Source organism: Macrotis lagotis, chromosome 1 (assembly GCF_037893015.1).
Source record: "Macrotis lagotis isolate mMagLag1 chromosome 1, bilby.v1.9.chrom.fasta, whole genome shotgun sequence".
Classification (NCBI taxonomy): domain Eukaryota; kingdom Metazoa; phylum Chordata; class Mammalia; order Peramelemorphia; family Peramelidae; genus Macrotis; species Macrotis lagotis.
In genome coordinates this window covers 64328596-64340949 of record NC_133658.1, presented here as the reverse complement: position 1 = coordinate 64340949, position 12354 = coordinate 64328596, and the positions used below count along the sequence as shown (strand labels likewise).

At 36.0% G+C, this 12354-nt stretch overlaps 1 protein-coding gene across 1 annotated transcript in view; it reads right to left on the bottom strand.

Moving 5' to 3' along the window:
* The window catches only part of NAE1 (NEDD8 activating enzyme E1 subunit 1), a 59720-nt gene that overhangs the window by 15770 nt on the left and 31596 nt on the right, over window positions 1-12354 (bottom strand). The window contains exons 12-15 of the mRNA XM_074202996.1: window positions 2695-2754; window positions 2439-2572; window positions 1309-1384; window positions 1099-1138 (exon numbers count right to left, since the gene is read on the bottom strand). Of these exons, the coding sequence (XP_074059097.1) occupies window positions 1099-1138; window positions 1309-1384; window positions 2439-2572; window positions 2695-2754 (310 nt within the window). The remainder of the gene's footprint in view (window positions 1-1098; window positions 1139-1308; window positions 1385-2438; window positions 2573-2694; window positions 2755-12354) is intronic.

Below are 12354 nucleotides of genomic sequence, written 5' to 3'. Positions count from 1 at the left end.
GAATTCTAGTTGATCTAACAGGCCAGTGATACATTTCTCTAACTCTTCTATCTTCTTTATGTTTACTGCAGTGAACATAAAGACAGGTCTGCAGTTTACTCCAGTGAACATAAAAGGCAGAATGGCAGCCCCTTCTGCACAGAGGTCTTATCTGTCTCTGTATGTTCACAGTCTCTACAAATGCCTGGCAAATTGAAATGACTTGAGTAACAAGTCTTCTGTTTCTGCCTCCATTAGATTTCCTGAAAATTATATCCTGCAAACTCTCTACCATGCTACTCCTCTTGCTTCTGTATTTCCATAAAACTTTATCCTCTTTACATAGAATGCTATTCCAACTTCTTTTATTTATCCTGTTTCTTCTAAATAAGGGAATTGAACCTCGAATATGGCCCTGATTCCAACATGCTTCTCATTCTACTGAGTCCCAGTGATATCTATGAGTATAATATGCCTCCTCAAATCAGAATGTCTATATTTTCCTGCTTGTTATTAAAACTGAAAAGCCTTTAGGAAAAACTCCATGAGGGTCCCATCCAAACCAGGGTTTTATTGTCTTAAAACTGACTTTTTAGAAATGAAAGAAAATATTCTAAATCTTTTGGACTTGAGAAACTCTTCACTTTATTCTAACCACAAGGGCCTGAAACGGCCATAGTTGAAAAGACCTAGTAAATAAAGAAGTTTGAATGTCCTATAAAAGTTTACCTTCAACATTCATTTCAGATAACCATTTATTTTTAAATTGTTTTCCACACTACATAAGTGAGTAGTATTTAATTTCAAATTTCTTTTCAGTATTATTACAATATAATATTTACTCAGTAGCTAAGTTTTGTACTATGGTACCAAGCCTAGTGCCTTGTATATTGTAGGTACTTAATAATTAATACATGTCTGCTCACAAAGTGAATATTTCCTTTTTTTAATGAAAGTTCACAGACATAACTAATCACCATAGCTCCATACATTTGGTATAGTTTCTTCATTAGAGGAAACTATGCAGATTCCGAATCATTTGATAGTCTCCCCAACAACATACTTTGTGTACATTATAACAAGCAAAATAATAAAGCAAATGAATCCAAGATGACTTACAGAGTAATTTTAATTCTTTCTGTGAAATGGATTCTGGTGCCTGTAAAAAAAGAAATGTTTGGTTTGTTCCAGAGCAAAAGCAGAAGTTATCAGAGAATTCAGTGAGTAAAAGGGACAATAACAGATCAGAAGAGCTCTTCCCTGGACCTGGGAGAATATTTTTAAAATGGAACTGAATAGACTAAAGAAGAGTGTGAATCAACAACTCACCTGACCTATAGACTGGAGCAATTTGGCAGCATGATTGGCAACAGCAGCAGCATCTGTTTTTGCTTTTTCACGGTAACTAGAAAATAGAAGTATTAAAAACAGCTATTCAGAGCATGGTCTGAAACACTAATTAAATATTAATTAAATTAATATCCTGAAACAAAAGTTATCCTTCTCCTTGACAAGGTGCAGATTTGGTAATATCTGACACTTGCTATCACACAGGATCATAAGAAAATGACAAATGCAATCAGTGAAGCCAAGATGGTATTAAAAGTACAAGATATTGAGAGTTAAGAAATCAGGGTTTTGGTTGTGGCTTTACAACTTGCTGATCCCAGGACCTTTGGCAGGTCACAAAACCTGAGTCGATTCATCTGTAAAAATAAGGGCCTGACTTGTATGATCTCTAATATCTCTCTCGAAACTAAAACAGTTTGAATGTTATTTTAAAATTCAGTCTTTACTATTTTTGTCCACAATGTACACTAATCATTTTGAGGCAACTATTTCAACATGCCCAAGAAATAAAAGATTAAGAGAAAGACCTTGAGCATGTTGAACGTATCCTCTGTGGAAAATCTATGAAAACAAACAGCTTTAAGATGAAGTATGGGTCATTGAAACATGTTTTGAAATGCACAGAAGAGAACAGAAGGAAGGTCAGAATTGCAAAGAGGACACCTTTTGAGTAACATGATGGATTTTTAACATACTTAAAAGAAGAGCAAGTGTTACATAATAAATGCATAGTTTCATGTATAACCTTCCTAGTTCTACTGCATAAAAATTTTGGGTTTTTTTTTAAGAATTAAAATTAAAATGAAAAAAAAAAACGAGGGAAAAATCTCTGGGAGAAATATGAACAAGATATGAACAAGATGAAAAGTTATGGATGGTTTCTGATCTGTACTAAGGGAACACCTGTATCAAGATCATAGATCCCATGAAGTATTTATACATTTATGAAGTTCCACTCTCACTAGAGGAATCCAAAGAACTTCACATAATTCATTTTGTCTCTTATTTGAATCAGTGAAAAAGAGTATTAGAATTTTACATATGGTGAAAAAGTAGAACAGTAAAGTTAAAGACCTTTTCCAAAATTACATATTCAAAAAATTACTTACATATTTTGTAATTTTATAAATTTTCCAGAATCTGCAATCATATCAGGAATAGTGCCTCGAACAGGTAAGTTTCCTTGGCCCTCCCTTGCCACAAATTCTTTTAAAGCACGAGCCAAAATCCAAAAGGATGGACTCTAAAAGCACATAAAACAAAATACCAACTGAAATTCCACTTTGCATATATGTTCAGATAACAGTACTCATAAAGGATCTTATTACCTGTTTGGTAATATTGATACAGTGATCATCTTATTACCTGTTTGGTAATATTGATACAGTGATCATCATTAAATATGTCTTCAATACTGCGTGGTATCTAGAAAAGATCAGAGAAAGCATTCGTTTCTACTTCTTAATTTAAGAATAGGGAAAAAAACATTGACTCTGTCATTAAAGAACCTGGATTCTAATTCTGCCCCTAAAGCTTTTATCAGGCAACTTGGGCATGTTGCTTAAGCTCCTTGGGCCTCAGTTTCCTCTTCTGTAAAAATGAAAGATTAGAACAAATGATTATGAAGTCTCTCTTCCAGTTCTAGATTCTCCTATGAAATGGTCCAGTTTGCATTAGCTACTTTTTTTCCATATAGATTCTGCCTTTAAATAATCAAAATAGCATTTTTAAGATGGATCTGTTATGAGATGATAATAAAACATGGTACCAAAAAGAGAAATTCTTTCTCTCCCCTAGGAACTTAGACAAATGGGGATAATGTGTCCCCATTTCTAATATTAGCTCTTTAAAGGTCATAGATTGTTTAATTATTTGGATATGTATCCCCAATGCCAGGAGAGTTCCTGGCACAGAACTGGAATTTAATAAATGCTTGCTAAGAACACAAACCTGTTTTCTAATATCAATGGAAAAGGTAAAAGTTTACATGTAGTCACAGATGAAAATTATATAATTCCAGGTTTACTAAACATTCATTGTGTCCACAGTCACAGGTTAGATTCTGGGAAGAAATAAAAAATTAACATAAGACATAGTTGCAGTTCCTATGCAATGTACCACCTGGTAAGGGGACAGGACACAGATATCATAAACAGTATTATTCCAAAACAATGATTAGAGAGACAAAACTCTTTGGGAGGACCCAGAGGCAGGCACATAAGGGAAGACTTCCTGGAGGAGACCAGCGATAAGGAACACAAAGGTCACTTCTGTGGTCTCTTCTCTGAGCTGAGTCTCAAGGGAAGCCAAGGCTTCCCTTGTGGAAGGGTATTCTAGGTATGGAGGATACTGATGGTAAGGGGCAGAGGCAGGACAGAAAATGTCATAAACTAGGAAAAGCAAGATAAATCCACCAAGGTTAGACTTATGAAGTTGATTTTTTGAAGCCAAAAAGTAAGATTTGGCTACATTTAACCCCATTTAATTTTATCTGTTAGATTTGACCCAAAGTTTTAAATTGCCAAGATCTTGATGCATTTTGATTACTGCATCCAAAAATATTAACTACTCCCCCCCCAGTCTTACTTCATCTATAAAATCTGATAAAAAATGACATTTTTGCCTTTATCTAAGTCATAACCAGATCTTTCCAAAAAAAAGCTCGCACTGAAGAAATGTCTGGAAAGAAGACAACTAGGTGTCGGAGTGGATAGAATATAGAACCTGGAGTCAGGAAGACCTGAATTCAAAACTTGCTAGTCACTTACTAGTTATGTGACCCTGGGTAATCATTTAACTGTTCAGTTTTCTCATATGTAAAATGGTTATAATAATAGCATCTAATTCCAAAGTCACTATAAGGATAAAATGAAATAATATTTGTTAAATCACTTGGAAATTTTTTTTTTTAGTTTTTTTGCAAGGCAATGGGGTTAAGTGGCTTGCCCAAGGCCACACAGCTAGGTAATTATGAAGCATCTGAGGCCGGATTTGAACTCAGGTACTCCTGGCTCCAGGGCCAGTGCTCTATCCATTGCGTCACCTAGCCGCCCAATCACTTGGAAATCTTAAAGCACTATGTAAGTACTAGCTATTATTAGTCAAAATTATTATTAAGGAGATCTGAACCTGTAAAGACCAATAAATAATATAACTGCAATAGTCCAGATAAGGGCAAAGAAGGCACAAATGTGAAATACTATGGAGGCAAAAAAGAATCTTTATCAGAAAAGAAAGGGCAAAAAAGGAAAAATTAAAAAGTTCACAATATTTTCAACATGAGAAAGTGGATAAATGGTTGTAGCATTAGATATATGGAAAAGATAATAAATTTATTTTTAGACATGTTGAAGTATGAGATAATTGTGGAATACAAAATATGTACAATCACTTAGAGATGAATTTAAAGTGCAGAAGATAAAGAATGGAAAAAGAGTTGGGAATTATAGAATTGTACAGAGGGTGCTCTTGGGAAAGACTGAGATCATATTCTCTCCCCTTTTACAGAAAGAATAGAAAATAGTCAATGATAGGATGTCAAAACAGTCAACAAAAGGAGGAAAGATGGAGAACTGATCAGAAGGACAAAAGGACACTGAGGAAGATGGTGGCTTTAAAGTCAAGGGTAAGGTGATCCAAAGTGTCTGATACTTCAAAGACATCAAAGAAGACTGGGGACTGTGAGGAAAGGCCATTCAATTTGTTGATAAGAAAGTAACAGGTAACACTTCAGAGAATAGTTAAGAATATTGGGGAGTTCTTGTTGTTGCCTTGGTAATCAAAGAACACCATATCAGATGAATGATAGTATAACATGCTTATCATTTTTATTATAGTGAGGGAAATTTTATACGAAGACATCCTTCTCCCTGCCTTTTCCAGAATCATCACTACCCTGTGGACTTTTGATGATGGCCTCAATGCTGTGCAAGTCCATGGCTTTGAGAATGTGGGTCTGTCTCATACAGCAAAGCACCATAGCATTTCAGCAATGGCAGGGCAGAACACCAGTACAGTGATTTTTTGGCAACAACTTTTATGACAACACAGTATAACTACCCTTTCTCTCAAAGGTCTAACTGTCAGCACGGTACATTTTTTTTCTGTTTCCTTTTTTTGCTTATTTTTTTATTAAATATTTTATTTATTTTGAGTTTTACAATTTTTTTCCCTAATCTTACTTCCCTCCCCCCACCCCCACAGAAAGCAATTTGTCAGTCTTTACATTGTTTCTATGTTGTACATTGATCCAAATTGAGTGTGATGAGAGAGAAATCATATCCTTAAGAAAGAAACATAAAGTATAAGAGATAAAAAGATCACACAAGAAGATATCAGGCTTTTTTCCTTAAATTAAAGGAAATAGTCCTTGGACTTTGTTCAAATTACACAGTTCTTTATCTGGACACAAATGGCATTCTCCATTGCAGACAGCCCAAAATTGTCCCTGATTGTTGCACTGATGAAATAAGCATGTCCATCAAGGTTAATCATCACCCCCATGTTGCTGTTAGGGTGTACAGTGTTTTTCTGGTTCTGCTCATCTCTCTCAGCATCAGTTCATGCAAATCCCTCCAGGCTTCCCTGAATTCCCATCCCTCCTGGTTTATAATAGAACAATAGTGTTCCATGACATACATATACCACAGTTCAGCCCAGTACATTTACAATATTTTTTTTTAACAACTTAAGTTATGGTCTAATTATTAGTTAAGCGATTTAATTGTTTTATTCAGTTATATACTGAGACGCAGAAGCCAGGCTGCAAAGGTTTGAAGGAGACAGTAAAAGCATCAGGCATAAATAATTTTATACAGAGGAGGCAAACTGAAAATATATATGACACCTTATCAGTCTAGAAAAATTAGGAAAAAGGGGGTGGCTAGGTGGCATAGTAGATAAAGCACCGGCCTTGGAGTCAGGAGTACCTGGGTTCAAATCTGGTCTCAGACACTTAATAATTACCTAGCTGTGTGGCCTTGGACAAGCCACTTAACCCCATCTGCCTTGCAAAAAAACCGGAAAAAAAAATTAGGAAAAAAAGGACCGACCCTGGAGTCCGGAGGATCTGAGTTCAAATCCAGTCTCAGATACTCAATAATTACCTAGCTCTGTGACCTTGGACAAGTCACTCAACTCAATTGTCTTGGAAAAACTAAAAAAGAAAAAGAAAAAAGAAACATGACAATTCTTGTAGGAAAACAAATACATTAATGGTCAGTTGAGTTGTAAACTATTCCAGCCATTTATGGAAGGCCTTTTATGATTATGCTTCCAAAGTTAGCAGATTGTGCATACTCAATAACCTAATGATACCACTACTAAATTTATATCCCAAGAGATAAAGGAAGATAAGGATTTATATTTAGAGCAGCTCTCTTTCATGGTATCGAAGAATGGAAACTGAGGGGGATGGCCATCAACCAGGAAATGGTTAAAGTTATGCATATAAATGTGTTACAAAAAATGATGAAGGAGAAGGCGTCAGAGGAAAATGGGAAGACTAGTATGAACTGATGCAAAGTAAGGTCAGAATTACAATTTATACAATAAAAAACAATATGTTAAAGACAAAAATTTAAAAAAAAAACTGAGGACCTCTAATGAACATAATGACCAATGGCAATTCCAGAGAACTCAAGATGAAACAAGCTTGTCACGTACTGATAAAGAGATGACAGAGTGAGATGTGATTTATTTTGGGGGGCATGGTCAATGCAGGAATTTGCTTTGCTTGACTATATTTGTTTATAACAGTTTTATTTTTCTTGCCTTCTCAATATGAGCAGAGGGAGTGAGAAAGAAGGTCAAGAAACAATGTCAGGGGCAGCTAGGTGGCATAGTGGATAAAACACTGGCCCTGGAGTCAGGAGTACCTGGGTTCAAATCCGGTCTCAGACACTTAATAATTACCTAGCTGTGTGGCCTTGGGCAAGCCACTTAACCCCGTTTGCCTTGCAAAAAAAAAAAACCTAAAAAAAGAAAGAATGTGAATCTGAAGATAAAATAAAATTTAAAAAAGAAGAGATTACATGTGACTGAGGAGGAAGGATAAGGCAAAGTCTCAGAGTTTGCAATATGTCTTTCTTTGACATAGCAGGGAAGGAGAAAAGAGTGGGTGATGATGCTGGGAAGTTGTGAGGTATGGAGAAGGGAAGATGAGAGGGAGTTCTCATCAGATGGCACCACTCTTTTCAGTGAAGTAGGAGGCTAAATCATCTGCTGTAAGTGTGAGGGCATGATAATGTAGTTGAGAAAAGTGGAAAAGGTTGGGAATGCAACAAAAATATCTGCCAATGCTACAATGGATTTAATGGCTCTGAATTTTTCCAACTTTATGAAAAATAAAGAATAATCTCACAAATATCACACTGATTGGGGTGGCTAGGTGGCGCAGTAGATAGATAGAGCACCGGCCCTGGAGTCAGGAGGACCTGAGCTCAAATCTGGCCTCAGACACTTAATAATTACCTAGCTGTGTGGCCTTAGGCAAGCCACTTAATCCCACTGCCTTGCCAAAAAAAAAAAAAGTAGGTCGGTATATTAAAACAACCACCCTGACAAGTAGGTAGTACAAGCATTATTATTCTGACTTTACATATGAGGATACTGAGGCTAAGAAAGGTTAGGAAATTTGCCTAAGATTATATAGCTAATAACTTGCAGTACAAAGAACCTATCTACAAATTTTGCATTTCTTTTATTAGACCAAAATGACTCCAGATTCTATATGATATCTATGCTGCAAAGGCAGTATCAGACCTAGATGGAATAGCCTGGAGTTCCAACTCATGACACTTCCTGAGATCCCCTAATCTATAGATCAGATAACATGCCTGTAAAGCACTCAGCAGGGCTTGGCATGCAGTAGGCACTACATAAATGCTCATTCCTTCCATTCTTCTACTTTTCTCATGTGTTAAATAGAGATAATTTTTATTTTGAAAACCACATTATGAATATCTATACAAGGCTAAGTACAAATAAAATGGATGTTTTAAAAAATATATATACTGAGGTTTTATAAATGGCTATGTGTTTTTTGTAAGGTGAGGAAAGGAGAGAATAATTCCAAGCACTTCAGAGATATTTTCTTATTATGCCTCCTTCTGAGGGGAAAAGGCTTTGATGTTCCTAGTGGGGCTGAAGCAATGATAGGTATCAGCTCAGAATGGAAAGAAATCCTGGAATGAGCTAGAGGCCTGGGAAGTGTCCTAACTCAGCTAAGCCCTGCCAGGTGGGGGAGATTGATTAGCTGCCAAGAGGTTATTCTTGGAGTGATTGCTCAGGGCGTCTGTTGCCCAAGAGACCTGAAAGTACTTTGTGGACTCTGGGGCCATTGGAGAACTTGTACTATCTTGTAGTCCCCAAGAGCCTTAACTAGATAGGTTCTTTCCCAAACAGTTTCAACCTCAATTTAGTTTTAAAAATCATAAATTTTTTGAAATATATAAAATTTCACCAAGAATTTGCTAATAATTCAAATGCAGAAGAAACAAGTGCTGGGTTAGCAAGAACAGGTTTTGCAAACTTTAAAGCACTCTCTGTTATTATTTTTCAGTCAATAAACATTTATTAAGTTCCCCAGGCACTGTGCTAAGTTATGGGAGTATAAATATGTAAAAAAAACAGTCCACACCCCCATGTAGTTTACCTTCTAACAGGAGAAGACCACACCCAGAAGCAGGGTAGGGTGGGAGTCAGGGAGCAGCCAGGACATAGTACAAAAGTCAGAGAAGTCCCGAAGTTGTGAGGTCAGCTGAAAGATGAGGAGTCATCTGAGGGGGGGTCCCTGTGGGGTTGACATGTTGGACTAAGAGATACTGCCTCCCAGTATCCCAATACCTCTCAGTATCGAAGCCTCCCAGCTTCAATTTGTCATCATACACAGGCATATATACTAACATCTGCTTTATTTGTAAAGGCATTAGAAGACCCTAAAGAACTCTGTTATAACTTCTATATACTCTCACTAGTTAGAATGGAATGTCATTCTAAAATGGCTCACATATAGCAAGCAACACATTTCTCCAAGTTCATAAAACAGGATTCTATTTGTGTTATAAATGTGTATTCAGTCACACCACCTACATTCAGAAACTGTGCCCAAATTCCTATACACAACTGTTATTCATGTTGACTCTATTAAAACTCAATTATCTTTCTTATCTAAATCCTTTTCCATTAGCCAAACCCTATGATCCACTACTGTATCCCAAAGAGATCATAAAAAAGAGTAAAAAATCCACAGACACAAAAATATTTATGAGGGCAGCTTGGTGGTGCAGTGGACAGAGTGCCCACCCTGGATCGGGAGGACATGAGTGCAAATCTGACCTTAGACACTTAATAATTACCTAACTCTGTGACCTTGGGAAAGTCACTTAACCCCATTGCCTTGCCTAAAAAAAAAACCAAAATATTTATAGCACCTCCATTTGTGGTGGCAAAGAATGGGAAACTGAGGGGTACTGTGGAATGGCTGAGTTGTGGTATATGAATGTAACAGAATACTACTATGGTATAAGAAATAATAAGCAGGCAGAAAGACCTGGAAAGACTTACATGAACTGATACTGAGTGAAGTGAGCAGAACCTGGAGAACTGTAAACAATAGTACTGTGCAATGATCAATTATGATTGACTTTGCTCTTCTCAGTAATACAATGATCCAAGACAATTCCAAAAGACTCATGATGGAAAATGTCAACCTCATCCAGAGAAAGAACTGAATGCAAATCAAATGATACTATTCTCCTTTTTTGTTTCTTTTTAGTTCTGTTTCTTCTTATACAACATGACTAATGATTGCACATATATAACATTTCAAATTGCTTACTGTTATAAAGAGGAAGAGAAGGTAAAGAGAAAATTTTGAACTAAAAATTTTATAAACAAAGAATGTTAAAAATAGTCTTTACATGTAATTGGAAAAAATAAAATACTATTTAAAAGAAAAAATAACATTTAATAATTATCTAGCTGTGTCACTTAAACCCATCGCCCTGAAAAAAATAATAATAATAAAATAAATAAACCGAACTTCAAAAAAAAATAGGGGCAATTAGATGGTGCAGTAGACAGCACTGGTCCTAGAATCAGGAGCGCTTGAGTTCAAATCTGGCCTCAGACACTTAATAATTACCTAGTGATGTGATCTTGGGCAAGTCATTTAACCCCATTTCCTTGTAAAAACAAACAAAAGGAAAAATAAAAATACCTGAGAGATTCACTAGAATAGCAGAAAGAACCTGGGCTTAGTATTTAGGAGGGGTGGATTCACCTCCTGGATCTCTAACACTTACTAGCTGTGTTATGATTGGCAAGTCTCTTCTTTTCCTGAACTTGTTTCTTCATAAGTAAACTAGAAATAACAGAGTTAACTCAGAAGGTTGTAATAAAAAAGGTGCTTTATAAACCTTTTAAGTCATTAACTCCAGGGTCTCCCTATGATCTCCAGGATCAAATATAAAAATCATGTTTTAGCATTTAAAGCCTTTAACCAACTTCGTTAACAGGCAGAGCTGAGATGGTGAAGTGAAGGAAACAGCCAAGTTCTCCCAACATTCTCTCCAACAACTTTAAAATAATACCTCAAATCAAATTCTGGAGCAACAGAGTCAATAAAAAGTCAGGGAGGTATTTTCCCAAACCAAGACAACTTAAGAGGTCAGAACTGGCTCAGTCACACAACTTCATGGGGGGGCTGCCTAGAGCCCACGTGGTGGCAAAACCAGCTGTGGGTCTTGGAGAAGCAACAGCAGCAGCAGCTTTGGGAGTTCTTAAGTCAGAGACAACAAGAGGATTTGGCAACTGGTCAGAAAAAAGATGGTGCCAGCACAAAGCATTGGCCCAGGTACCCTTTGCCAACTCCACTGTCCCATTCCACTTCTGGATCACAGCTCCAGAGTACAGAAAAATGCCCACAGGTACAAAGGACCTGAGGTCCTAAGCAGCATGCTGCTTTGGATCATGGGGATTAAGAACCTTAAGTAGCTGTCCAAGGACACAGGAGGCTTGGTTAAGGACAGAGCACAGAGCAGAAATGCAATGACCAAACTTTTTCCCAAATCCTAGTTTCACACTGAAAATTTGCAAACCTCCAGAACTAGGTCTGAAAAATAGCAAAGTAGAAAAAACAAGAAGCTTGCACCCCACCCAAGGAACAGAGCAGCAGTTGAATATAAAGTTCAAAATCAAGAAATAGCTAGAAAATGGGACAACTAATAAAAAAAGAATCTAATCATAAAAAAGTGACAGGGAAAATGAAACCATAAACTTAGAATGTTGTCAAAACAACTACAAGCAAAAGCCTCAAAAAAAAAAAGGAAAAAATGGTGAATGAAGCATGAAGAGATTAAAAATTAATTTTAAATATCAAATAACAGTGACAGAAGAAAAACTGAGGAAAGAAATTAGAATAGTAAAAGAAAATTATGAAAAGACAATTAACAGCTTGGTAAGAGAGGCACAAAAATATTGAAGCAAATAATACTTAAAAAAAATAAAACTGATGAATGGTAAAAGAGGTACAAAACATAACTGATGAAAATAGTTCCTAAAAAATTATATTTGGACAAACGGAAGTCAATGGTTTCATGAGACATCAAGAAATAATGAAATAAAATCAAAAGAATGAAAAAAATTAAATATTTCATCAGAAAAACACCTCACTTGGAAAACAGATCAAGGAGAAATAATTTAAAAATCAATACTTCAAGGAGTCAGAAAGAAACTATTTATATACCATGAAACCACAGTCAGGATCACACAAAATTCTGCAGCTACCATGTTAAAGGAAGGTAAAAGAGCTGGTATTACAATTGAGAATAATCAGATGCAGCAAAACTGAATGTAATCCTTCAGGAGGAAAAAAATGGACATTTTATGAGACAAAAGACTTTTAAGTATTCCTGATGAAAAGAACAGAGGTGAATAGAAAATCTGACTTTCAAATACAAGACTCAAAAGAAGCATTAAAGAGAAATCAATAAGATTAAACTGTTTATATTTTCATATGGGAAT